At 51.8% G+C, this 26837-nt stretch overlaps 2 protein-coding genes across 14 annotated transcripts in view; one reads left to right on the top strand and one right to left on the bottom strand.

Moving 5' to 3' along the window:
* The window catches only part of CHRNE (cholinergic receptor nicotinic epsilon subunit), a 143416-nt gene that overhangs the window by 6111 nt on the left and 110468 nt on the right, over positions 1-26837 (top strand). The gene's annotated exons all lie outside the window — the stretch shown is intronic.
* Positions 1-26837, bottom strand: part of MINK1 (misshapen like kinase 1) — a 59317-nt gene that overhangs the window by 996 nt on the left and 31484 nt on the right. Inside the window, exons 2-33 of one of the 11 annotated variants that reach the window (XM_054575792.1) lie at positions 17781-17846; positions 16058-16114; positions 15861-15986; positions 13813-13923; positions 13271-13361; positions 12691-12821; positions 12315-12369; positions 12114-12192; positions 11664-11839; positions 11110-11179; positions 10529-10742; positions 7892-8008; positions 7338-7424; positions 6917-7135; positions 6529-6702; positions 5945-6211; positions 4870-4955; positions 4604-4714; positions 4349-4461; positions 3880-3968; positions 3640-3663; positions 3375-3538; positions 2870-2975; positions 2650-2787; positions 2325-2433; positions 1785-1952; positions 1535-1678; positions 1176-1310; positions 884-984; positions 653-802; positions 408-567; positions 169-308 (exon numbers count right to left, since the gene is read on the bottom strand). In XM_054575792.1, coding sequence (XP_054431767.1) covers positions 169-308; positions 408-567; positions 653-802; positions 884-984; positions 1176-1310; positions 1535-1678; positions 1785-1952; positions 2325-2433; positions 2650-2787; positions 2870-2975; positions 3375-3538; positions 3640-3663; positions 3880-3968; positions 4349-4461; positions 4604-4714; positions 4870-4955; positions 5945-6211; positions 6529-6702; positions 6917-7135; positions 7338-7424; positions 7892-8008; positions 10529-10742; positions 11110-11179; positions 11664-11839; positions 12114-12192; positions 12315-12369; positions 12691-12821; positions 13271-13361; positions 13813-13923; positions 15861-15986; positions 16058-16114; positions 17781-17846 — 3978 coding nt within the window. The remainder of the gene's footprint in view (positions 1-168; positions 309-407; positions 568-652; positions 803-883; positions 985-1175; positions 1311-1534; positions 1679-1784; positions 1953-2324; positions 2434-2649; positions 2788-2869; positions 2976-3374; positions 3539-3639; positions 3664-3879; positions 3969-4348; positions 4462-4603; positions 4715-4869; positions 4956-5944; positions 6212-6528; positions 6703-6916; positions 7136-7337; positions 7425-7891; positions 8009-10528; positions 10743-11109; positions 11180-11663; positions 11840-12113; positions 12193-12314; positions 12370-12690; positions 12822-13270; positions 13362-13812; positions 13924-15860; positions 15987-16057; positions 16115-17780; positions 17847-26837) is intronic. The other 10 variants (XM_054575793.1, XM_054575795.1, XM_054575794.1 and 7 more) reach the window with 10 other exon arrangements.

Genomic DNA, 26837 nt, shown 5'->3' with positions numbered 1-26837 from the left:
TGGGGTGGAAGAGCTGGAGAGTCCTCAGACACTGAAGGGAGGGAAGGGCAGGGTACGACTGAGTGTTGTGTTCCCCAAGGGCGCCCCCTATTAGAAAGACTCCACGCCTGTCGCCTCCTTGGCGGGGACCTACGGGTGTGGAAGCCAACCCAGTGCAGGGGCTCCCACCTTGTCATTCCGCTCACACAGGAACTTGAGCCTCTGAGCTCGTTTGTGCATGAAGACCCCGTCCAGGTGGCCTGTCTCCACGGAGCGGATCTCAATGGCTTTCTCGCCCCAGCCCATTATCTGGTTGGAGCAGATGTAGGCTGCCGGAGAAGCGGGGATGAGGGGCTGTGAGTGCGCGGCGGCCCGAGCCAGCTCGGGGGGACCCAAGGCCTGCAGCTGGGGACCAGCACCACACTCACCCACAGAGGTGGGCATCTCTCCCCACTGCAGCACCACGTCCTTGATGATCCGCCCGTACGTGTTGACGTACACACCCTCATCCTCATAGCACAGCAGCATCTCCATGCCATCGGTGTTGGGGAGGAAGATGATGGCGTGGGGTGTGATCTGGCTCTGGATCTGAGGAGGAGACACTGGGCTGGACTCCCTGAGTCTGGAACCCAGACTGGTGGCCCCCCTCTGCCCACAGTCCCGCCAAGCTCACGTGGACAGGGATGTAGATGTCATAGCTGTTCCCCGAGTCAACATCCACAGCATGGAAGCCAGCACTGGAGCCATAGATGACCTTGAGCCGCTGTCCCTCCTCTACTGTCAGGTCGACCAGCAGAGGGCGGTGAGGCAGGTCAGCGAAGGACTGTGGAGGAGAGAAGGGGTCAGGGCAGCAGGCGTGGGAGTCAGACCTTGGAATAGGGTTGGGGGCTGAGGCTGGGATTACCTTGAAGGCCATGAATTTGTGGTAGGGTTTGGGGGCCCAGGCATACACCTCCACGGAGTTCTTCAGGGCGATGACCAGGAACTTAATACGTTCGTATTTCACTGGGGGCAGGAAAGAGAGATGCTGGGCCCTTCCTCCCTCCCCAGGCTGCCAGCCCCGCCCCCCGAGGTCCGTCATTACAGCCCCAATGCCAGGCCCCACATCACTGGCTTCAGGGCTGTTGAGCCCAAGCCCCCATTTCTCTCTTCTCGTGAACAAATGTGCCCTGGCCACTCCGTTGTGACCTCCTCACCAACACGGTAGTGCCCGCAGCCCTCCATGTCCCCCACGGTGGTCCAGCCCTGCTTCTTCTCCACTTCGGGGTCATTGTGCAGAATCTTGTTCCGGAGCCAGGAGAGGTAATACACCCGCAGTTTGTTCCTTTTCCCTGAGAAGCAAGGACACACACACACCCATCTCCTTACTGAAGGTCAAGATCCTGCCTCTCTGCCATCCTTTTCTGCACAACACAAGGGGTGAAGAAGTGGCCCCACCTTCTGGCTCCTGGACCAAAGCTGCCCTCTGCCCAGGCTGAAGATGGTGGCAGAGAGCCAAGGAGCCAAGCCCCCTCTTCCCGGCCGTGCCTCCACTCCCCCCCCGCTACACACACACCTGAGATGGTGATGAGCAAGTTGAGTCCTTCCAGCACATCCATTTGCTGGAAGCGCCGCCGCCCAATGAGTCCATACACCTTGCCCTGCCCACTTCGGTCCAGCAACATCAGCCCATTCTCCGTGCCCACCAGCAGGTTGACACCTGCAATAGGAGCCCTTGGGCAGATCAGAGGCAGAGCCGGGCCCTCACCTGACCCAGAGCACAGGGGCACACCAGGTTCCTCTTTCCCTTCCCGGCCCTGGCTTACCCCAAAGGGCCGCACAGAGGATCTCGGAATTGAATCGCTTCTTGTACTTCCGAATCTCGGGAGTTTCACTGTGGGCCCGTGTGTTGGTGGGGTTCACGTTGACCACAGAGCCTTTCCGCACATCGTACTGTAGCTGATCAAGCCGACTGGCCTCGCCTCCCACCAGAGCTGCGGGGGAGGGAGGGGAAGGGAGGTGGGCTGCTGCTCCCTGGCCCTGTCTCTTCTTACCCTGCCCTCATACTTGGTCTTGGCTCCTCTGAATACTCAGAAAGAAAAAAACCAGAGAATGGAGGTGTGTGGAGGAGTTGAAGCAGAACTAAGAGACCTGGAAAAGTCCTCGTTCTGCCATGTAGATTCCTGTGCAGCTCTGAGCGTTTTCCCTCTTGGGTTAAAGTGGCCTCAGAAGCCCTTGTGGCCTCTGTGCCAGGGCAGGCGCTCAGGTCCAAGGGGAGGCTGCGACAGCTTTGTGAGCCCATGTCACCGGAGCGTCACCTTTGCTCCTCTTCAGGCCTCATGGCAGATCTGTTCTTCCTTCCTCACCTGTGATGGGTATGGTGTCCCCGCTGCCTCCGGGCTGGTAGATGCCTAGATCCACAAACATCGTGAACGAGCTCTTGCCGGGGGCCTTCACCAGCCCACGAGACTGGTACTGTGGGGGGAGGGGCAGCGGTCAGGCAAACACGTGAGAGCCCAGCCAGTGGCCTGCCCCCGGTGATGGTTCCTGGGACCCAGGTCCTCTCAGGGGAACCCTGGCCGACCAGCTCCCAGACGCCCTGCCCACCCAGCGCAGTGCCTCCGAGCACCCCCGGATCTGCCCACGGCCAGCGTCCTCCCCTCGCGCCCTGCACCTGCCGCACCCACTTACATCACTGCCTCCATCCTTCAAGGGGGGGCTTTGACCTTTGCTGCTCTCGGTGGGCGAGTGGCTGGGCTGGACCACATCCGGCAGGTTTGTGTAACCGTTGCTGTCTGCATGCAGCAGGCTCCGCTCCTCTTCAGGGGTCTAAAGAAAGAGAGCGAAGGAGGCCAGTGCTGGGGCCTAGAAGGGTCACGGCAACGATGGAGAGAAGGGGGTGCCTACTCACGCGCTGGACCACCATGGTGCCACCCCCATAGGGGGTCTGGGTCCCGGCTATCTCCTCCACGTCATGGACCACCATGGTGCTGACGCTGTCTGTGTCCCCATCGCTGCTACGGGAGAGAGGGAGGTCGTGAGGCCCTTCAGGCCCTGCCCGCCACCCCAGTGCCACGGGAGCAGACGAGAGCAGGATGCCCAGCGCTTGCAGCTTCAGTCTGTTCAATACGCCACGCCCTCGGCCCTCACTGAGCAGAATCTGCCTCACTGTTGGGTGTCCTGTGCCCGGCACTTGGGGAAGGTGGGTGGCAGAGGAGCACCCGAAGAGGCCATCGCCCTACTGACAGGACAGCGGGAGAGAGGTGGGAACAGCAACCCCACACCCCATTCCCTAGAGAAAAGGGGAACCACTTTCCCTCAGGCTTGCCCTGGAGGCACCCTGCTCCTCCCAACCTGCAACCCTTCTCTGCGGTGTCTCGGATGTGGAGCGCCCCGCCCCCAGGGAGCCCCCATACCGGGCCCCAGGGGTGTCTCTGCTGCCCTCTGATGGTTCGCCGTTGCTTTCCTCCTCGTCGTCCTCACTGCTCTCCACCTCCTCACTGGACGACGAGTAGTCCATGGCCTTCTTGGGAGGCCGCGGGGCCTCATCCAGCGTCCGCTCTTTCAGCAACACAAAGTCCTGCAGGGGAGCAGCTGTGTCAGGAGCCGTGCAAAGGACGCCAAAAGCAGAGGGGCAGGGTCACAGGAGGGGCTCCCGCAAGCAGGCCCCTCCTCACTAACCTCGCCAATGGCTCGCTTATAGCTCTGGGAGGGGCCACAGGGGAGGAAGGGCAGCCGGGAGGAGGCAGGAGAGAGGTTAAGAAAGGTTAGTAACTGAGAAGCACGCCGGACCCGCAGCCCCTCCTCTATCGCAGAGCGACGAAGCCCCCGCCCCGGCACCCGGGCTTGAGAGGCTGCACAGCTGACCCCGGAGTCCTGGACCCGAGAAGGCAGGGCCGCAGCTGCCACCTGCTGACTTACTGCAGGCCGGCCTGGCCGTGAGCGGTGGTCATCAGGCTTGGCTTTGTTCCCAGGGGACAGCACGGGGGAGCTGTCCAGTTTGGAAGAGGCTGGATAGGGAGTGGTGAGAGAAGGGGTCACTGACGCCTGGGCAGGGGATGACTTCAAACCTATACCCTGTGCCCTGGCTGGTGTGGCTTGGTGGGTTGGGCACCACCCCGCAAACAGAAGGTCGCCTGTTCGATTCCCAGGTTAGGACACATGCCTGGGTTGCAGGCCAGGTCCCCAATGTTTCTCTCCCTCCGTCTCTTCCCCTCTGTCTAAAAATAAATTTATTTATTTTTATCGAGCACGGGAGGTCCATGCCTCGCCCAGTCCAGGCCCTATGCTACCTCTGAGGGGATCCCAGGCCCTAGTTGCCAAAGGCAGTGCCCACCCTGAGGGAGACTGTCTGGGCCCCAGAGCAGGCAGCCAGGCCCTGCTCACATACCTCCCACACGGTTCCGCTCCAGAGAGCCGGCCTGGGGCAGGTGCCCGTGAGAGCCGGGAAGGACGCTGTCCGCACGCTCCCAGCCAGGGTCGCTTCTCCTGAGGTCGGGGTTACTGCGGGAGTGCAGAGGCAGGGTCAGGGAGACACGGTGCTCCCCTCCCCGGGGGGCTGAGCCGCACTGTAGGGGGGGGCCGTCACCAGGGAAGGCAGGTGGCAGAAGTGAGGGTGGGAGTGAGCGGGGGACAACTCCATTACCTACAGGCGTTGGGTGGGCCAGGAGGCTGAGCAGGGGGCCCTGGAGGCTTGGGGCTCCCCCGCTCTGCCCTCCTTTGCAGATAGATTTGCCAGGCGGAGTTGCTGCGAGGTCTGTGAAGGGAGCACAGGGGTGCCGGGGCGGGGGCAGGGAGGGGGCTGAGGTGACTGGGTTTGGGCTTGCCCACCCCTAGGCGGGTAACCTGGTACACTCCCCTCTGCCCCCGCCCTGCTCCCTAGCCTGCCACCCGACTTCAGCCAGGGGTTACCTGGCACGAACAGCCTGGGCTGGCCGAGCCCCTCCGGCCCCACTGGTGTTAAGGGCAGTGGCAATAGAGGAGGTCCTCTGAGGCACCTGAGGAGAGAAGAAGTAGGAGTCAGCGTACTTGGCGCTAGCACTGCGCCGGAAACCACAAGCATTTCGTCCTCCCTGAGGCCCATGAAAGGTGTTCTCCTGGCTTTTATGAAATGAGCTAAGCTCAGGGAAGCTCCTCAATTTGTCCAGCTGCGAGGCTAGGAAATGGCAGGGCTGGGGTTCCAACCCACGAAGTCTGCCCCTAGCGTTTCCCAACCCCGCAGGCACCCTTCCATTCCCACACTCACCGCGGGATCACCGTGACCCGACCGCGTGCTCCCGGACAGGTGCCCTCCTCAGGGTGGGGGTTAGGGTGGGTGCCTTGCCTTTCTCTTCCCTCCAACCCCAAACCCATCTCCGCCATGCTGCACCCTCCGCTCGCCCTCCGCGTCTTCCCTTACTGCAGGTGACCCTCGAACAACATGGTTTGAACTGCGCAGATTCACTTACACACAGATGTTTTTCAAGAAACATGTACGGTACTGTAAATGTATTTTCTCTTCCTTACGGTTCCCTTAATAACATTTCCTTCTATCTAATTCACTTTATTGTACAGTATACAGTATGTATAACCTACAAAATATGTGTTAATCAACCATTTATGTTATTGATAAGGCTTCTGGGTTTTTTGTTTTCTGAAAGATTTTATTTATTTATTTTTAGAGATGGGAAGGGAGGGAGAAAGAGAGGAAGAGTGTGGTTGCCTCTTGCACGCCCCCTATTGGGGACCTGGCCCACAACCCAGGCACGTGCCCTGCCTGGGAATTGAACTGGTGACCCTTTGGTTCACAGGCCAGCGCTCGATCCACTGAGCCACACCAGCCAGGGCGGTAAGGCTTCTGATCAACAGTGCGCCATTAGTAATTAAGTTTTGGGACAGTTAAATACTTAGTTTTGACCGCACAGCGGTCAGTGCCCCAAGCCCCCACATCGTTCAAGGGTCAGCCGCATTCCTCTGCTCTTTCTTGGTCCCACGGGGCTGTCCTTACCTTGGGTGGGGCCTCATTATCCTGCCGGACCCAGGCTGGGGGGTTCGGGCTGGGGCTGGGGCCAGGCCCTTCCGAGGTGGGGTCTGAATTCTGGCGGATGACAGCTCCTCGGGGACTGGGCGTGGCAGTGGGTGTGGGTGCAGCAGAGTCAGGGTCGTGAGAAGCTGGGAAGGCAGCCAGGTTTCGGGTAGGCTGGTCCTGCAGGGACTGGGATCGGGGTACAGGTGCTGCATATGGCTTCAGCGGGACCCGGTGTGCCACCAGGCTCTGCAGGGAGAGACCAGGGAGGGTGGGCTGCCCACTCTGTGCACATCCCCACCGGTGAGCTGGGGCCTGGGCTGAGAGAAAGGGGAAAGTAAAGCCTCCAGCTTCCAATTACCCTTTGAATGAAAGGGGCTCCTAGAGCCCAAGAACAGGTAAGCTGCAGGAACAGAAACGTGCAGCAGCAAGCAGGCGCTGTCTCTGCCCAGACGTCATGAGGTCTGTGACCCCGGCTAAGGGGGTGTGGGGGTGTGGGGGGGTGTGGGTGTGTGCATGTACCTGTGCTGATGTCTGTGTTAGGACAGGAATGGGAAGAGACTCACCTTGTGTGGTCCCTCCTGGGGCTCCACCGGCCTCTGCATGGGAGGAGTTTGGGAAAGTGGTCCTGGGGGTCCAGGGGAGGCCTGGGGAATGGGGGGCTCAGGCCCTGTGCTGCCTGGCTTGCTCTTGGCCAAGGGAGAGTTCTGCTGCTTGTTCATCCTTGTTCTCTCTTCTACCTGTGATATGAAGGGTGCCAAGCAGGCCAGCTTTTGCTTCTCTGTTCTCAAATTTTAGGTCCCCACCTGCCCCGCCATTCCAGCCCTCACGCCTGTGTGAGGCATCCCTATCCCCTGCTCGGTGCCCGCCACTGTGGAACGACTGCTTCTCAAAGTAAGGCCTCAGGCAGTGGGACTGGGAGGATAGCGTCTTAGGTGGCAATAGAGGCAGTACCTCGCGGGCCCAGGCTGGTTTGTCAGCAGGGTTAATGCCCCGACCATAATGGTACAGTGGCTTCCTGTCCCCAGGGAGGACTTGCTGCTGCTGTTGCTTCTGAAGCTGCTGCTGCTGCTGCTGCTGCTGCAGAGACTTGAGGTAGGCATGCTCCTGCTGCAGCTGCCTCTGCAGACGCTCTGACTGCCGCTGCTCCTCCAGCTGCTTCCGTTTGTATTCCTGGGCCCAAGGGTAGGAAGAGAGGGCTCAGCAAGGTGTAGCCCTGGAAGTCAGAGTCGGCGTGCCCTTTCTTTTCTCCTGCCTAGAGAGACGTCTTCCCTTGATGCCTGGGTGAGTTCCCTCCCCTGAAGTGTTTCCATCCCATTCCGCAGAGAAGCTCTGAATACACATCTTCCCAGAGGAAGCTGGGGGACCCCGTTACCAGCAGCAGGGCCTGTTCCTGGAGCAGCTGTTGCTGAAGGATCTCGAGCTGTCGCTGCTCCTCCTCTAGCCTGTGACGAATATATTCCTGGGGGGTGGGGGTGGGGTGGGGGGCAAAGGGCAGGGAAAGAGGAAAAGGCGGCGGCGGCGAAGGAGTGGGAGGAGGAAGAGGGATCAGTGGGGTGAGGATGAGGAGGAGAGCAGGGGAGAGCAATAGAGAGGATGGGGATGGGATGAATCCCAAAGAGGGCAGGGCATGAGGAGGAAGTCAGGGTGGAGGGCCCATGAGGGAAGGTGCAGGGGAGAGGAGTTGGGGATGGGCAAAGAGATGGGGAATGAAGGCACAGAGACAGGAGGAGGGCAGGGAGCCAGGGTCGGGGTTGAAGGGTGGGAGAAAACAGAGAGAAAGAGTGAAGCTAGAAAAGATAGGAGGAATCTAGGGGGAGGGAAAGAAGGAGGAAAGGGTACCGGGGAGCAGGGAGGCAGGCAGCAGGAGCAGGCAGGGCGGCCAGGGCAGGGCAGGGGTGTGTGCGGTGTGTGCTGGGGGCGCGGTACCTGCTCCCGCTCTGCTTGCCGCCTCTCCTCCTCCCGCCTCAGGGCCTGCATGTCCTCCAGCCGCCGCTGCTGCTCCTTCTCCTGCAGCTTCCGCTGCTCCCGTTCCCGCCGCTGTTGCTGTAGGTGAAGAGAGGTGTGGTCTTATGGGCGGCTGTGCACACTCAGATGGCCCTGAAAGGAGGGACCCCGGCCCACTTCAGATACCTCCTGGAAAGAGGACCCTTGCAGGACACTTAGGGCAGGTCTCCTTCTCACTAGGGATGATGGTGAGAGAGAATGGCTTCCAGCTGTTTCCACAAACCTACTTACTCCTCCAGAGAGGCCTACAGGGACGTGGCTTGGGAAAAATTACTTGTCCAAGGTAGCAATGGGCTTGAGACCAGAGAGACTACACATCTGGTTGCTGCCCTTAGAGTGGGCCAAACTGGATGACACTTTCTATCCATTCTCCCACCAAAACAGAGTCAACAACAAACCCTGCAAATACTGTGGGCCCCTCAACCTCTGCCTATAAATCCAAATAATGGGCTGTAATGTTAGCCTTTGGCCACTAGAGGGCAGCAAGTGCCCATGCACAGAAGAGCAGCCTAGAGGAGAGAGGCCCTTGCCAGGTCCTTAGCAAACATCAGCAGCTCAGGTTGCACTTTACTTTCAGAGTCTTTGTGACCGAAGTGCCTGCCACCCCCCATCCCAAACAAAGAAGAAAAAGGAAAGCAGCTCTATTAAAATGAATTTCTCCCACCCACCTCCAATCAGTACAACTGACAAGATAGATTTACTTTCTTAGATTTACTTTCCAGCAAATCTAAGCTGAAGCAAAAGTAAAAGGAGGTTTCTTTAGAAGGATCTTTCACATTCAGAAACAGAAAGAGGAACAAAGAGAAAGGAACAGGAAAAAAAAAAGAGAAAGCCTTAAGGTGGCATTACAGTTGGGGGAACTTCACTGTGCCTATGCCTATGCCTATGCCTACAATGCGGATCGGGCAGGCCTGCCTCACGAAACACCCTGGTAGACACAGTTTTCTGCAACTCAACTACTTGAAAACAGCATTTACTAAAAGAAACCTGCATTCTCTGGTAGCAGGCTTTCTTGCAAATTATTTTTTTGTTCAACAAAGATTGGGGCCTGCTTTGGGGAGCAATGCACCGACGGTGTAGATGCTTCTATTACCTTTTTGTTAAGCTAGCTCTCTGTGAACTTTGAAATCACGTCATTGTTTCAACAAAAATTTCACCATTTAATGCATATATATACACACACACACATATATTTTAATCCTCACTTAGGGACATGTTTATTGATTTTAGAGAGAGAGGAAAGAAGAGACAGAGAGGGAGAAACGATGATCGGTTGCCTCCTATACGCACCCTGACTGGGAATGAAACCCATAACTTCTGGTGTACAGGATGGCACGTCGGCCAACTTGAGTCACCAGGCCAGGGCACTTAAGGCATTTTTTTTTTTAAAGCATTAAAATGTTTTTATCCTCAACCAAGGCCTTTTTTTTCTTAGGTTTTTATTTTTAGAGGGGAGGGAAGGGAGAAAGAGAGTGAGAGAAACATCAAGGTGCAAGAGACACATTAAGCAGTTGCTTTTTGAACATCTTGCACGTCCCCAGCCAGGGACCTAGCCCAAAACCCAGGCAGGTGCCCTGACTGGGAATGGAACTGGTGACATTTTGGTGTGTAGGGTGACGCCCAACCCACTGAGCCACACCAGGAAGGGCCACTTAAGACATTTTTAAAATCAACCTATACCTTGCCTTTCCCACCATGCTCCCCTGCAAAATAAATAAATATTTAAATATATACACATACAAATATAAATATCTTTTCAATGGGTACTGGTGATGTTAAGAAGAAAACTGCAGCAATTAAAAAAAAAAAAGATTCTCTATTAAAAGGAATTTCTCCCATCCACCTCCAATTAGCCCAGCTGACAAGACTACACTTTCCAGCAAACCAAAGCCAAAAAAATTGAAAGAGCCTTTTTAAAAATGTTTTTTGATTCGAGGGAGAGAGGAAGGGAGAGACAGAGAAATATTGACCTGAGAGAGAAACATCAATTGGTTGCCTCCCACATGCGCCCCCACCAGGAAACGAACCTATGACTCAGGTATGTGCCCTGACCAGGAGTCAAACCCCACAGCCTTTTTGTGTAGGGGATGACGATCCAACCAACTGAGCCACCTGGCCAAGGCTAACATGAGGGTCTTTAGAAGGCTCTTCTTTATGTTCAAACCAAACAACTGCTTGACAGATGCTCAGGGGCCTTAAGTGTTTGTACACCGACCCCTAGATCCCTGAAATTTAAAGTAAATGGAGCCAGACAAGCCTGGAGTGGAGGACAGGACAGGGATAGTCCTGTCTGCGGGGAATCTTTACGGCTTTTCAGAGAAATGGCTCTGTTCTATGGGAGTGCTGATAGCACAACCACCCACACAGGGCTGGCAAGCAGGCAGTGTTCTGGGGGCCAGGCCTCCAACAGAGGACAGGCTCTTTCTGTATAGACCAGATGAAAGGGGTTTGGGAGCCCTGGCTGCTTCCTCTTCTCCCCGCTGCCCTGATGGAACCAGGGATGAGACCAGGACGGGCTGCTGACCAGGCCTGGCCCAGGCCCTCCCCGGGCAACCCCACCTCTTCAACGCGCCGTCGCTCTTCCTTCTGCTCCTCGATGCGGCGCTGCCGCTGGTGCAGAAGGTGTTTGATGTGAGCCTCAGGGTCTCGTTGCTGCTGCTGCTGCAGCTGCTGTTGCTGCTGCTTTAAAGCCTCCGAGTTACTCTTATTCTCTTGCTGGAGCCGAAGAAATTCGCGGCGTAGTGTGGACTCGCCAGGCACGTTCATGATGGAGCTGGGTCAGGGTGGCACAATGAAGGCTGGGGTCAGAACCCAGTCATTTCCCACTCTCATACCCGGGAAGCCAACGGAGCGGCTGCTTCCCCTGGACCAGCCTGCCTCTGGTCACTCCCAGTGACCGAGAAAACCGCTCTCTCCCCTGCCCTGTCTTGGGCCCTGTCCTTCAGTGAAATCCCAGCCAGCAGCCCCGAATCCCGCCCCCTCAACTCTCGCTCATTCATTCCATTTCTTCTCAGCACTCAGAGATTGTTTTATGGGTCTCTAACCCACCGTTCCCAGACTGATGGTCCCCAAGCCAAGAACCACTGATGTCCCCTCAGATGGAAAGTGACGGCCCCAAACTCCACCTGCCAATAGCCCACCTTGGCTCCCCTTCCTCTCCATGGCTGTCATCTTCCTCTTCGCTGCCGCTGTACTCATACTCTGTTTCCTCTGCAGGGGGGAGATCACTGCTGTTTCTTCACTCAGTGCCCCAGACCCCACCCTGGGCTAGGGAAACCTTAGATGGGGATAACCAATAAGATCTGTCTGGATGGCCACGCACCTGGGTCCCTGCCCACCTCTTTGGAGCAATGGAATGATGGTGGGTCTCAGGTTTGGGCCTGGACAGACATGGAGACCCCGAAATGGGTGGCATGTGGTTAAACGTGCGTGCTCTTACAAATGAATGGGATCAGCAGGAAGCTTATGTAAGGATGTAAAAGGGCCATGCTCATTTGGAAGGCTGACTTGGGTTGGTGCTAAGAGAAAAGGCCCTCTGGGGTTGGAAGTCTGAGAAGGGAGATCTCTCTGGATAGGGAAAACTGAGGCCTGGGACGGGAGCCCAGATGGGATCCCGGAGGAGGCAGGGCTGGGGAAGAAGAGCAGGGGGCGAAGTGTGTCCTGAGACCCGCCACCTCCCTCCTCCCCCACTGACCTTTCTCGCCTCGCTTTTTCCGAGATCGGTCGATGTGGTCCTTGAGCTGGATGCGGACCTGCCGCTCCGTGGGCTGGTCCCGGATGAAGGGAAACTTCAGCAGCTGCTCCGTTGGTGGGCGGCTCAGGTAAGTCTTGATGAGACATGTGTCAATGAAGTCGATGAACTTCTTAGACCTGGAAACAATGGCTCACACTAGAAGGGCCCCCTCGGAAGGGGGTGTCACAGAAGGAAAAGGGGAGACCGATCATCAAAAAGCCACCTTGACTTCCCTCCTGTCTTCTCCACAGTACACCACCATCGCCCCCTAATGCTCTGGCTACAGTACTGCAGTACCAGCCCCACCCAGTGCCTCTCCTACAGTACAGAACCAAGCCTGAAACGCAGGGGGCTACCAGGGGGGTGGCCTTGTCCAGGGACCTTCTAGACACCACATCCCCAGAGACCTACCATTTTTTGGACTTGAGCCTGGGTGGTGGGTTCCGAGGGATGAGGAAGAGGGCTCGCATGGGATGCATGTCACAGAGAGCTGGGACACAGGAAAGATCTGATCAGTCCCTTTGCCGTGCTGGGAGCCTAAAGGAGCCGCCTCAGCATGACCTCCCACTTTCCGGCCCCTCCCCTCCCCTCCCCCACAGACTCTGCACTTACGGGGGGCTCCCTCTGCCATCTCGATGGCTGTGATTCCTAGAGACCAAATGTCACTCTACGGAGGGGAGAGAAGAGACAGGTGAATGTTCCTGACAACAGTCTTCACCTGCTCTCCCTGGCCTCTTTAGAACCACTTCCTGGCCCACATCCCTTCCTGAGGCCCCTCTCCTCTAGCACTGCACGTCCTCCAACTTACCCAATATTCCACACTTTCCTGCCACAGAATGCTCCCTACCCCCTCACAGTTAACACATCATTAGACCTTCATTTTGTTCCCCAAACTGTGTAAGCCCCCCATATTTCCAGGCTGCCCACCGTCCCCCATCTCACTTCCTGCCCGTGGCCTTCTCCATGCTTTGTGCTCCCTACTCCATACCCTGTAATCATAGGTGGCATCAGGGTTCTCGTCACAGGCGATGACTTCGGGGGCCATCCAGTAGGGGGTCCCAATGAAAGTGTTTCGCCTGCCCACAGTGCGGTCCAGCTGAGCACTCACCCCAAAATCCACTGAGAAGACAGGGAGAGAGGGGTCACAAGAGTCTCACACCTGCTCCCCTCCTCTTGGACCCAGAACATGCATGGCCCAAGGCAGCTAAGGTCTTTGCTCTACCCAGACACTCCCCGGAACCTCTTCTGTCCCATCCACATCCTGAAGAACCAGGCCTACTCGTCCGACACCTTGGGAAAAAACCAAGGTGCAAGGACCATGGAACAACATCCCAGATCAAAATATCCCATCTCCCCAGAGGAACCTGCACAGCACCTGGGACATAATGGGTAGCAGAGAAAAAAACTCCTTGAGTGATTTTCAGCAGGAGGCAGGGCATCCCAGGGGAGGAGACAGGAAAGCAAGCCTGCCAGCCCACAGACTATAGGACTTAAGCCACCAGAGAGAAAAAGGGCCTCTCTGTGTCCTGGAGGTGAGTGGGCCCGTCTGCACAGAAGGCATCGCGCACCTAGCTTGACCTCGGCATTCTCGGTCAGCAGCACATTCTGCCCCTTGATGTCTCGGTGAATCACCTTGTGGGCGTGGAGGTGGGCCAGACCCTGGGGCAGGAGAGTGAGGGAAATTAGCCTTGGTGCTGGATGGGGGGTGGGGGGTGGGGAAGCAAGGACTTGGACTGACTGAAACAAGGGAAGGGGAAGTCATCAGTCTGGATGGGGCTGGGCAGCTGGAGCAGTCCCTCTCCACACGTGCCCCAGGACACGCCGAGATTTTCTGGAGAGCTCCCTCAGCGTGGTGGCTCCTGGGAATTCCCAGCAGGTGTGGTTCCAAGTGGAGAAGTAGCAGAACTTGGCAAGAGAGGTACTAGTCTCCTCCAACAGTTTGAGAGTCCCCAAGGTTAGGACTGTTTCCAGCCCCAGCCAGACCGGGCCATCTGCGCCTTAAAGAGGGCGCCGTTCCATTTCCTCCTCAGTGCAGGGAGGGCCCAGGCAGGGAGAAGCTCCAGCAGGGGTGGCCCAGGAACAGGAGGCAGGGGAGGGGCCTGGCGCTTACCCGCAGAATCTCCCTGCAGATGTAGGCGATACAGTCCTCCTTCAGGGCGTTCCCCTTTGTGTTCTTTACCAGGTCGGTCACGGAACCAGCGCCGCAGAACTCCATTACCAGCTATGGTCCCAGGAGCACCAAAAGGAAAAGCAGCAGTTAGGCAAGGCTTGGTCCCCTGCCAGTTCCCTGGAGGAGAACCAGAGGCCTTAGGGCCAAAACTGGTAATAAGCTGGGGGGGGGGGGGGCATGTGACCCCCCCCCAAAGGCTGGAGAACTTCCTGAGACTAGGAGAAAAGGGGGAAGGAAACACAGCTGGAAAAGACAGGGAAGGTGGGTCTGGGGGTGGTCTGTGTCCAGGGTGGGAACCCAAGGAATCCTGAAATTGCAGACCTAAAGAGGCGGGTATGAGCTCTTTCCTTAGGGAAGGGTCCAATGTTCTCATCAGATCTTTTCTGGGACCCGTAACCCTGAACGGCTGAGAACAACTGCTCTGGAGTAGGGTTGGCAAACTATGGTCATGAACTAAGCATAGTTTTTACATTTTGAAATGGCTGACAAAAAGTCAAAAAAAGAACCATGTGACATGCAAATTATAGTGTCCTAAATACAGGCTTTGGGGGATGCAGTGATGCCCATTCATTTATATGTTGTCTACAGTTGCTTTCAGGGTACAATGGCTGAGCTGAGTAATTGTGACAGACAGTAGGACCCACAAAAGCCCCAAATACTTACTATCTGGCCCTTCACAGAAAAAGCTTGCCAACCTCTCATCCAGAAGCAACAAAGGGGCTAGAATCAGCAACTCTGCGGGTCTGCTAGAGACAAAGCTGCGCCTGGGGTCTGCGGGGAGCGCTTTGGGACAATCTCCGCAGAGGCAAGGCCAAAGCAGGCGATGAGGAGAGCTCCCCGAGGCACCTCTGGGGGGAACAGCCAGAGACCCAGAGGCATGTGCCAGAAGGGAGGTCCCCCTGGTGACCGGCCTGTCTGTCTAAATGTTTTCACTGCACCTTTTCTAAAAGCCACACCCAACACAGAAAAGGTAGGAAGACGTGTATATTTGCATATGCAAAAAGATAATTTGCATATGTCCCACTTCTGAGGGTAGCACAACAAAAGAAAAATGTCCAACAGGTCCAGAAGGGAGCGCCTGGTCATTACCCTTAAACATCTCTCACTTGCCTACACAGCTGGCAGGTAAACCTACCTGACACATCACTCACCTTTCTTTGTGTGTATAAAATGTATTTGTGTATGTGCATGCATGTGTGTATCTGTGCACCTTCAAAAAGATTAAGTGCATAGAAAGCAGGGACCACGATTCATACTTATCTGTGCAGGGTACATAGAAGGTGCTCAGTAAGTACTCAACTCATTTGGCAACTGCTGCAGTGGGAGACATGGCATGTGCTCCAACCCCCTGGGCCCTGCCTGGGCCCAGCCGTGGCCATGTTCCTTGCTGCTCTGTCCTTGGGACTGGCTGAGTACCAGAGAGGGCAGGCTGAGGAATCAGCTGGCACCAGAGCCCAGGTAGGGAGGGTGAATGAATTAGGAATGTTCTGAGCCAGGGGGGAATTTGAGGGAAGCCAACAGTGCTACTGTAAGCTGTTAGGACACTCGCCCAGAAGGCCTTGAACACTGCCAGGAAGGGTCCAAGCTCTGTCTGTTGCCCACCACAGGTATTTTGGTCTGCTGCTTCCCTAGAAGCTGTGTCAAAGCAGAAGAACTCAAGAACTAACCTTCCTGTGGTCTCTCCCAGCCCTTGCTAGGATTATATTGCTTGCTACCTGGGAAGTGCCTGTTGGACACAGGGTAGGGTACTGGTTAGAGCAAAGGTGGAAGCAAATCCCAGAGCCCCTGCCACCAAAACACCCAGAGAACAAGGGCTGCAAAGTGTGGGGGGCTCTGTGGGGGTCAGGAGGTCCCTCAGTGCATACAGAGGAGAGGCTGCGGGCCTGAAGAGAGGGCTGGCAAGGAGACTGACACCGAGTTCAAAACAGGCAGCCAAGAGACACAGGGCTGGGGGTGGGACAGGGCACAGGCCAGAGGACACTGCTCACCCAGAGCTGGTCATCATTTCCGGGAGGACTCTTCTTGATGAAGGCCCCATAGTAGGTAGCAATGTTGCGGTGGTGAGAGTATTTTTTCAACATGTTGATCTCCTGTTTGATCTCTTCTTCCTCATCCTAAGCAAATGCGAGGAGGTGAGCCCCGTTCTCGTGTTCCAACCCTCCCTCTGCCCCGCGCCGCTCCCTACCTCCGTGACATCCATGACCTTGATGGCAGCCAGCTGCCCAGTCTTGACGTGCCGACCCTGCAGATAGAGAGACAGGCAGAGAGGGATCTGGGTCCACGTTCAAGGAGGGCTTCGTTCTGGAAGAAGCCACACCTTTTGGCTGTTTTTTGTTTTAGAAAATGTCTCTCATGGTGGCTGGACACCTCGGTTTATGGACTGGTCATAGGGGTAACTGCGGGCTACAGCAAAACTACCAAGAATGCATTTCCAAGCCTGTGCTTGAGAAAGATCAAGGCTCTGCTCTCCTAACATAGTCAGGAGAGACAAGTGAGAGACACTTCTGTTCTGTTCCAGCCTCTCTGGTTTGGACTTCCTACAGTTTGAAAGTTAGAGCAGGACTTGAAAGCTGGATGGAGCGGGAGGGAGCTGGGGCGGGAGGGCCTGAGCCTCTCTCTACATCTTCCATGCAACGCAAGCTGCTTTCTCAACCAGCCCCCTCTCTGGATAGGAGGCTGTTCCCTGGATGCCCCACCTACTCTGCCCGGTCTTTTTATTTTGTTGGCAGGAAAGGATTCAGATAGAGCTGAGGTTTTAGAGAACCCGGGGAAACGCAGAAGGGCTGGCCAATGTGTCAATGGCCCCCACTGCCTGGGCCGACGGGAAGAAACTTCTCTTATAGTGTGGCGCTGCCATCCACCGCCCCCCTCCCCCGAAATTCCTAGCATGAGCCATCTGGGGCATGGACAGGAACGCCGCGGCTTCCTGGGGAAGAGCAGGGTGAGGGAACACAGCCCCTCGTGAGGATGAGCATGGGTACTGCCAGGCCACGGATTATTTTTATCCTCAGCAGTCATTCAAGACCCCGAGCCCAGAAAAGCAGTAGAACACAGAGCTATGATTTCCATGACAACGACTAGGCAAAAGATGGGAAATGGGGGGAGAGGGTGCCTGTTTCCCAACACATACATGGAAGAAGGGAAAGAGAAAGGCAGGTGGTCCCAGTGACCCAGGAAACAGGCCCCTGAGATGCAGAGATTTGTGAAAAGCCCCAGCATTGTGTCTGGAGACGAAGCAGCCAGTGTGCGTTCCGGGGGCCTCCAGCTCTGGGGCCATGTCCACCTTGAACACCTCTCTGCTGCGGCCACCTCCCCCCCGTCAAGTGTGACCAGTGACCACGCCAATGAGAGGGCTGAGCTGGCCAGGCTAAAAGCTGCAATCAGTGGCTGAGGAAATACGGCTTCTGCGGGAGAAGGTGGAAGGCCTGCCCGCTGCAGGGCAGCTGTGGGAGCTCAAGGAAGCCACTTCCCCCTCGCCGAAGGTCACGCGTTAGATCCCACCCACTCCAAGCCCTGGACTTCTCTGTTGTCTTGAAGTCAAACACGCACCTTTGGCCTGAGCTCTACTCTAAACTCCCAGGTGAGCTCTGATACCTATGTCCCCATGCCATTCCCTCTGCCTTCACCTGTCTCTTTCTCATACCCCATTCAACTCCAGACCTGCTCCTGCCACACCGGGACTACCTCTAAGCTCAGGCAGAGGCCAGCAAAAACACCCCATTTCTTGCTGCTTCCTTCCCTCAGTACTTTTATTCTCCTCTCCTTTCTTTCCCCTTTCCCAGAGTCCCCAGCCTCTACAATCTCCCGTAAGCCCTCAAGTTTCCTGACCTGGAGCACACTTCCCCCGCCCGCCCCTCCTGAGAGGGCCCTATGAGGACAGTCATGCGCCTGCACCACCCCAGGCTCACCTTGTACACCTGTCCGTAGGTTCCATTGCCAACCACCTCCACCAGCTCAAAGATTCCAGCAGGGTCCTGGAGGAGAGGGGAGAGGGGGAGAAAGAATAAGGTGTCAGGACTTCAGAAAAAGATCATGTGGTCTGGGGGGAGAGGGGAGGAGGTATCCAATCAGGAGAGGAGACTGAAGACTAGTATATTATGAGGGGCCCGCAGGAGGGAACCTTGAGGGCCAGCTACCCTTTCCCTGGACTGGTTCAGAGTTCATGCTCTATGGGAAAAGTCGGACGGAGGTGAGAGAAAACAGAAGCCAGAGCACAGCTGGCTTTTCAAAGACATGCTCCTGATTTCAAACTCAATGACACACTGAGAGCCTGTAACCTGTCTGCAAAACGGGGTACTTGAGCAGCCACCTCTGGGGTTGGTGTCAACTTTAAATGAGGCGATGCTCAAACAATGCTTAAGACGGTGCCTGGCACTGAGCATGTGTCCAGTAAAAGTTAACTACGATTGTTAACTTTTTAAAAGCAGGGATGAGAGAAGCTAGCAGGGGGTTGGAATTTGAGAGCCACCTTTTGTCGTTTTCCCCCTTTCCAGTCCTCCCGAGACTGAGGGCTTCAGAGCCAGTGCTTGTGGCCTTTGTGGGGGTAGAAAAGACCTTGAGGTGGGGAGGGAGGGCAGGTGACAGTGAGAGGGTCACTAGAAGGGGCAGATAAGAGGGAAGAACTTTCAGTTCCTGCTTTCCTGAGCCAAGCAGTGCCAGGAGGAGAGGGCCCCAAAGAGCTCAGACAAAGCCTCTAAAGAGGCTCATCGCCTGCTGGGCCAAGAGCAGGCAGCCTGGCTGAGCAGCACAGCTGCCTGGAGGCCGCCCACACCCTCCTGGCAGGACTTCTTTTCTGGGGGAGAGAGAGAGGCTGGAAAGTGGGGCTGCAAGCTGAGAGCGAGCCTGGCTCCTGTGCTCCTGCGGACTGGGCAGACCCTCCCACCACCTGCAGGGTGAGAGGGGAGGCACAAAGTGAGGCTGTCACTTAGGAAACAAGCTCTCCAGGGAGTGCTTGAGCCTCTGTGCCAATAAACCTAAAAATACATAATCTAAAACTCCTTTCTCCCTGATTATGAAAACCAATATAGAATTTCCAAAAAAACAAAAAAACAAAAAAAAAACAAAAAAACCAACAAGCCCTGGATGGTGTGGCTCAGTCGATTGTGTGCCAGCCTGCGAACCAAAAGGTCAACAGTTCGATTCCTGGTCAGGTCACATGCCTGGGTTGCAGGCCGTGTGAGAGGCAACCGATCCATGTATCTTTAGCAGATTGTTGTTTCTCTCCCTCTTTCTCCCTCCCTTCCCCCGTCTCTAGAAGTAAATAAAATCTTAAAAAACAAAACAAACCCAAAAAACCAACAACAAAAACAAACCCAAACCAATCCAAGGAATCCTTCACCCTGCATCCACTGAAGCAAGAACGTGGAAGGACTTGGGCATGTTGGAGACTAGGGAGAAACCAGCCCGAGGCCTTTCTGAGGACATACTCACTATATACTGCCTCCGTCCGTTTTCTCAGAGAGGGGAACGGGAGGGTTAGAAATGTGCTTCCCCTATCAGAGCACATTATTATCATGCACTGCAACTGCGTATTTACTTGTCTGTAAATTACCAAAAGAAAGGGAGGTCCTCCTTGCTTACCAGTATCCACCACCCGCCTAGTCCAGAGCCTAGCCCAGAGCAGCCTGAAGGAACATCCCAAACCTGCTGGGGGGCGGGGGTGGGGGGTGGGGGCGGGATGTGAAAGCAGCGGAAGAGGATTTCTTATACGTGGTCTGAAGGGGTCTGGGCTGACCAGACCAAGACTTTTGTAATTCAATGTTCAATTACTTAGCTCCAGCTGAAGTTACTTAAAAATAAACAAATAAACAAATAAAATAAATGCCTTGAACAGGTCTAAGAAAACAGCAGGCCCCATTCATAGAAAAGGGAGATACTGTCACCACAGTGTGGGGCTAATGAGAGGTTTGTCTGAACCTGAGAGACGCAAGGGACCTGGAAGAAGGTATTCTGACTATCTGCAAATCTAGACTTAGAGAAAGGGAACCCAGTTCCCTAAAAATCTCTCCTAAGAGGCTCATTCATTTTGGGGCCTCTTAACTCTGACTGCTGGTAAGTCCTTTTTTTGCATCTGATTTAGTTCTTTCTAGATGGATGGAGACAAGGAAAAAGGACTTACGGACATGATTTTCTAGATGCTCCTAATCTAAAATATGACAGATCTGTTAGAATCACAATGATATATCATCACCTCAAATCAGCACAAACAGATTTAATTTTATAATCTTAGCTCCAAATCTGTCTCCCTCCCTGTGTGTGGGAGGCACTGAGGAAAGAAAAGAACAATCTTTGAGGTCAGACACTGGGTTCAGATATTGACCTAATGGTTTCAAGTCGTTTTTCTGACCCACAAGCAAGGATAACCACACCAGCTTGAAAGGGTTACTCGGAAAATTAGACTGAGACCGTGAATGTGACGGAGCAGTTATGTATCAAACATCCTCCAGAGAGAGAACATGCTCCACGGGGGGCGAGCCCCTTGCCCTTCTCAGGAGCAATACCATTTTCCGCACCAAAAATCCCACCTCTGTACCATCCTCTACCCACCCCCATCCTTTCTCCCTTCAAACGTCCCTGTTTGTCTCTTCCTCTCAATTCCTAAAGCTCCTGCCCCACCGCTTTGCCTTCTGCTGCTGCCACCAGGCATAACCTTCCTAACATGGCGGCTTCCCAACTCTGCCCTTCTGCCTGGTGCCAGCAGGGCTCCCCGCTGCCTGAGAGCGTCCGAACACCTGAACCTGAGAGGCAAAGTTGCCGGTCATCAGCCTTCCAATAAATATTTTCTGAGTGTCTGCATCTACCCTGCACTGGGCTGGGCCCTAATCAGGGAAAATCTGTAAGGCAACTTTCTCTTCTTTCATTCATCCATTAAATATTTATTGAGCACTAACTGAGTGATGGCTCCTCAATTAGGCCCAACGAGGAGCTCAGCATTATGTGAGAAACATGGGCGGTCCCTCAAGGACCTTCTAACTTTACCCGTACCCCAACGTGGACACACGGCAGTGTATTACTATATGCCGTAGGAGCAACTGAAAGTGCTCACGATATTAGAAACCGCTGGGTATAATGGAGAGAATGCCGGAGAGTGACTTTCTAGAGAGAACTTTAGCATTAGCTGTGTGTCCCTAAGCAGGTCTTTAACTCTTTGGGATCTCATCTTCCTCACACAAACTAAGGGAGTTCAACTGGGTAAAAAAAATCTGTTTCATGGTTTCAGAGGCCAGAACTACGTTCAGGTTGGAAATCTCAGGCAGACTCCTCAGAGGAGCTGGTGTCTCAGCTGGGCTTCGGAGGCTAGCTAAGGTTCCAACTGGTGACAGGAATTCAAGAGTGGGGAAGGCCATGACAGCCTAAGGGACAGCAGTTAGGGTTTGCATCTTGAGTTTGAGATGGTAGGGGATGCATAGGAGTAAATATCTATCAGGCAGTTAGAAACAAAGATCTGGAGGTAAACATTTAGAGGACAGTCACCAGTCTGAGAGTTGGAGACAGGAGACAAGATGTCCAGGGAGAGAGAGCCCTGACTGGTGTAGCTCAGTTGGTTGGGTGTCACTATGCAAAATGAAAGGTCACAGATTCAGCTCCCAGTCAGGGCACATGCCTGGGTTGGGGCCCAGTCCCCAGTTGGTGCCGGCAAATGATTGGTGTTTCTCTCACCCATTGATGTTTCTCTCCCTCTCTAAAAATAAATAAATAAAATCTTTTAAAAAAAAGTGCACAGGGAAAACAAAAAGAGCCAAGGCCTGCCTCTGAAGAATGGCCACATGCTACACATTGGAGAGCAGAGGAACAGCCAGCCACCAGAGGAGGAGACAATCCGAGAGGACAGAGAATAACAGCACTGGCCTTAACGCCTAGGAAACCACTAGGGACGTCTGCGGGGGCTGCAGCTTTGAGCAGAGGGAAGAGATGAAGTAATGAGGAAGTGAAGGTTATGGGTGTAGCACCCTCGCTGGAGAAGGCTAACTCTGAGAGGAAAGGGGGAAATCAGATGATGGCTAAAGGAGGAAGAAGGGCCAGACAAAAGGGTTTTTAAAATAGGGAAGATCTCTCATGCTTGTGGAAGAGAAGCAGCCAGAAAGGAGACTGATGATGCTTGAGGAATTGATTTTTTTATGATACATATGTGTGTGTATGCATGTGTATATACATTCCATAGTATCTTCCACGGGTTTACATAGCAATAAAATACAACAGTGCCTATTTCTCTTATACACACACCCAGTGATTTAGAATGCCCAGAAATGCATAACAGTTCAAATGATTAATGCACTGATCTGGCCTCAAATGTGGGCCCTTCAACTACGCACTGTCTGCACTTGGTCACCCTCTTTGACGGTGATCTAGACGAGGTGCCTGCAGAGGAAGTGCCCTGCTCCTGGGAAGCTGCCCAACAGCCCTGGCTCGTCCCCTGCACGTGGACACAGCTCTGTAATGATGCTGTTGCAGGCCTCCTCCAGCTCCTCCTCTTGGTGCCCAGACTCTTTGCTCTCGGCAGTCCGCTTCTTGTCCCGCCAGTGGCTGGAAGGTGGGAAGGCATAAGGACAAGGGTGTGGATAACTAATGAGAGGAGGGAGAGAGAAAGACAAGAAAGATGAAGAGTGAAGAGAGATTGGGCCGCTGAGATAAAGAGGAAGGAAGATGAGGGAACTCCATAAATATCTCAAGATTTTGACTTTAATAATTATGTGAGAGGAAAAATCACCTAAGTAGAATTGGGGGCCTGAATGAGGTAGAAAAACTTGTGAACAGATGCCGCACAGGGTCCTTTTGGATAGTGCTTCTCAAACGTCATGATATGTAAGAATCATCTGGGAATCAGACTCCCAGAGTCCAGAGATCCCAATTTAGCCTGGGGTGAGGAGGAGGGATCTGCATAGTTACCATATCCCCGGGGTGATTCTAATGAAGAGGGCAGTGGGCCCACTGGAGAAACGCTACTCTTTAGGGAGTTACGAACAGGCGAATGGAATCTGAGTGAAGTCAGGCAGACTAAGCAGTAGCAGGAAGACCAGCATGACTCTGGATGATCACCTACTACTCTCTCCAAATGGCTCTACAGCGCCTTTATCTTCACTCCTGTTTTTATACATTCAAGTATGCAGGCATGCCTAAAAATGACCTCTGTCCTGTCAGCCAACCCAAATCACAAGCCCCCTCCACCTGAAAGTCTTCCCTAGCTACTCTAGCCCACTACCAGCTATCATCCTACCCATGAATTTCAACCTCAATTTTACGTATTAATTTCATCTCCGCTGTGAGTTTAAGTTTTTCAAGAATAGGACCAAATAGATATGTTTTTAAAAAAAAATCTGAGAACAAGACAACATGGTTTACTCTGATCACTTCTATTCAATATTACACAGAGAATTAGGCAAGAAAAAGAAAGTTATCCAGATTGAAAAAGGAGAAGTAAAACTATGTCTACATGCAGATGACCTAATCTTATACGTAGAAAATTCTAAGAAATCCACTAAAAACCTATTAGAACTAATCAAAGAGTTCAGCAAGTTGCAGGATACAAGTGCAGTTCCATATAGTACAATAAATAATCCAAAAATGAAACTAAGAAAACAATTCTATTTACAAAAGCATCAAAAAGAATAAATTAAACCATAAAAAGTATTAGACTGAGAACTGAAAAACACTGTTGAAAGTGAAGACCTAAGTAAACAGAGCAATATCCTATTTTTATGAATCAGAAGACTTGATTTTGTTAAGATCTACATATTCAATGCATTTCTATCAAAATCTCAGCTAGCTTTTTTTGTAGAAATTGACAAGCTTATCTTAAAAATCATATAGAAATGGAAGGGATCCAGAAGACACAAATAATCTTGAAAAAGAAGAACAAAGACTCATACTTCACAATTTCAACTTGTAACTTACTAGAGTTACAGTAATAAAGTCTAGCATGATGATATGACATATAGATCAATGGACCAGAATAGAGATTTCAAAAATAAATGTCTAACTTTGTGGTCAATTAATTTTTTGCAAGAGTGCTAATATCATCCAATAGTCTTTTCAACAAATGGTGCTAGGAAAACTGAATATCCACATGCAAAAGAACGAACTTGGACCCCTACCTCACGCCATATACAAAAATTAACTCAAAATGGATCACAGACCTAAAAATGTAAGAGCTTAAACCGCAAGTCTTAAAGGAAAACACAGGAGTACATCTTCATGACCTAGGACGAGGTAATGGTTTCTTACACATAACACCAAAAACACAAGCAACAAAAGAAAAAAGATAAATTGGACTTTATCGAAGTTTAAACTTTTGTGTTTTAAAGGACACCATCAAGAAAATGAAAAGATAAACCACAGAATGGGAGAAAACAGTTGCAAATTATGTATCAGATAAGGGACTTTATCTAGATAAGGGACTTACATCTGATAAAAGACTTATATTCAGACATAAAAAAAGACTCCTCGATAATAAAATAACTCAACAATAAAAAGACAACCCAATTTAAAAATGGGCAGAGGATCTGAATAGACATTTCTCCGAAGAAAATAAACATTGGCCAATAAGCACATGAAGAGATGTCCAACATCATTAGTTATTAGGGAAATGCAAAACAAAGCCACAGCATACTACTTTATATACACTAAAGTAGCTATAATCAAAGGATGGACAATAACAAGCACAGGTGAGGATGTGAAGAACTTGGAACCATCACACATTGTTGGTGGGAATATAAAATGATAAGCCACTTCAGAGAAGTTTGGCAGTCCTCAAAATGTAAGGGTTACATATGACCCAGCAATTCTACTCCTAAGTAGATACTCAAGAGAATTGAAAATAATATATGTCCACAAGAAAATATGGACATGAAGTGTCCACAGTGGCATTACTGAAGTAGAAACAACCTAGATAATGAACAAATGTTATATATCCACACAATGGCAATAAAAAACTGTGAAGTAATGATGTGCACTACAACATAAACGAACCTTGAAAACATCATGTTAAACTGAAGCCAGTCAAAAGAGGTCCATATTGTATGGCTCCATTTATGTGTAATGCTCACAACAGGCAAATCCACAGAGACAGAAAATAGATTAGTGGCTTCCAGGGGCTGAATGGAGGTGGGAATATGCAGTTGCTGCTCATGGATACTGGGTTTTACTTAGGGTAGATGAAAATGTGCTGATATTAGTGGTGATGGCACATCTATAAATACACAAAAACCACTTTGAAATACTTCTATTATTTTTAAAAATTTTTATTGAATATATTGGGTGACAATGGTTAATAAAATTATATAGGTAAAATTATACATGTACAATTTTATCATTCATCATCTGTAAATTATATTGTATATTCACCACCCCAAGTGAAGTCTCCTTCCATCACCATTTATCCGTCCTTACCCACCTACTTATCTACCCCTGGACCCCCTTTCCCTCTGGTAATCACCATACTGCTGTCTGTGTCTATGAGGTTTTTGTTTAATCCTTCACCTTTTTCACCCAGTGCCACACTCCCTCTTCCCTCTAACAGCTGTCACTGTTTTCTGTATCTATGAGCCTGCTTCTACTTTGTTTATTTTATTCATTAGATTCCACATATAAGCAAAATCATACAGCATGTCTTTCTCTGACTGGCTTATTACACTTAGCAGAATACTCTCTCCAGGTGACCCATGCTGTCACAAAAGATAAGATTTCCTTGTTTTTCTTTTGATTGTTTTTTTATGGCCGAGTATTATTCTATAGGGTAAATGTACCACAGCTTTTTTATTTTATTTTTTTTTAATTCTCACCCAAGGATATACTCACTGATTTGAGAGAGACAGAGATGCAAGAGAAACATCAATCAGCTGACCCTCTTACATGCCCCAACTGGGGATTGAACCTGCAACCCAGGCATGTGCCCTGACCAGAGTTCGAACCTGCAATGGGTTTAACACTCTAACCAACTGAGTCACCTGGCCAGGGCCACACCGTTTTTTATCTGCTCATCTGCTGACAGGCATCTGGACTGCTTCCAAATTTTGACTATTGCAAATAATGCTGCAATGAACACAGGGGTGTATATATTCTTTCAAATCAGCATTTTGGGTTTCTCCAGATATATTCCTAGAAGTGAAATTGCTGGGTCATAAGGCAGTTCCAGTTTTAATTTTCTGAGGTAACTCCACACTGTTTCCCACAGTGGGTGAACCAATCCGTATTCACACAGAGTACATTGGTGTCTCTCTTCTCCACATCGTCATCAACACTGATTATTTGTTGATATATTGATGATAGATAGCCATTCTTACAAGCATAAAATGATACCTCATTGTGGCTTTAGTTTTTATTTTCCAATAATTAGTGACATTGAGTATCTTTTCATTCATTTATATATATATTTATTTATATATATATATATGCCATCTGTCATGTCCTCTCTGGAGAAATGTCTATGCATGTTGTTTGCCCACTTTTTAAATTGGATTCTTTGTTTTTCTGGTGTTGAGTTGTAGAAGTTCTTTACAAAATTTTGAATATGAACCTCCTGTCAGATGTGTCATTGGCAAACACAATCTCCCATTCAGTGGGTTGTCTTTTCATTTTGTTGATGGTTTCCTTTGCTATGCAAAAACTTTTTAGTTTGACGTAGTCCCATTTATTTTCTTTTGTTTCCCTTGCCAGAGTGACATACCAGAAAAAATACTGCAATGAGAAATGTCCCAGATTTTACTGCCTATGCTTTCATCTATAATTTTTATGGTTTTGAGAGTTACATTTAAGTCTTTAATCCATTTTGAGTTTATTCTTGTATTTGGTGTAAGAAGGTAGTCTAATCACAGTTCTTTGCATTTTATCTGTCCAATTTTCTCAACACCATTTTTTGTGAGATTTTTTTTTTTTTTGCCTCCTTTGTCAAACATGAATGTCCTATAATGGTGTGGGTTTGTTTCTAAGCTCTCTATTCTGTTCCACTGATATCTATATGCCTGTTTTTA

Source organism: Pteronotus mesoamericanus, unplaced genomic scaffold, assembly GCF_021234165.1.
Source record: "Pteronotus mesoamericanus isolate MK-2021 breed Mesoamerican mustached bat unplaced genomic scaffold, CSHL_Meso_final contig_317, whole genome shotgun sequence".
Taxonomy (NCBI): Eukaryota; Metazoa; Chordata; class Mammalia; order Chiroptera; family Mormoopidae; genus Pteronotus; species Pteronotus mesoamericanus.
Note: the sequence above shows the minus strand (reverse complement) of the source record. Positions and strands in the feature narration are given on the sequence as shown.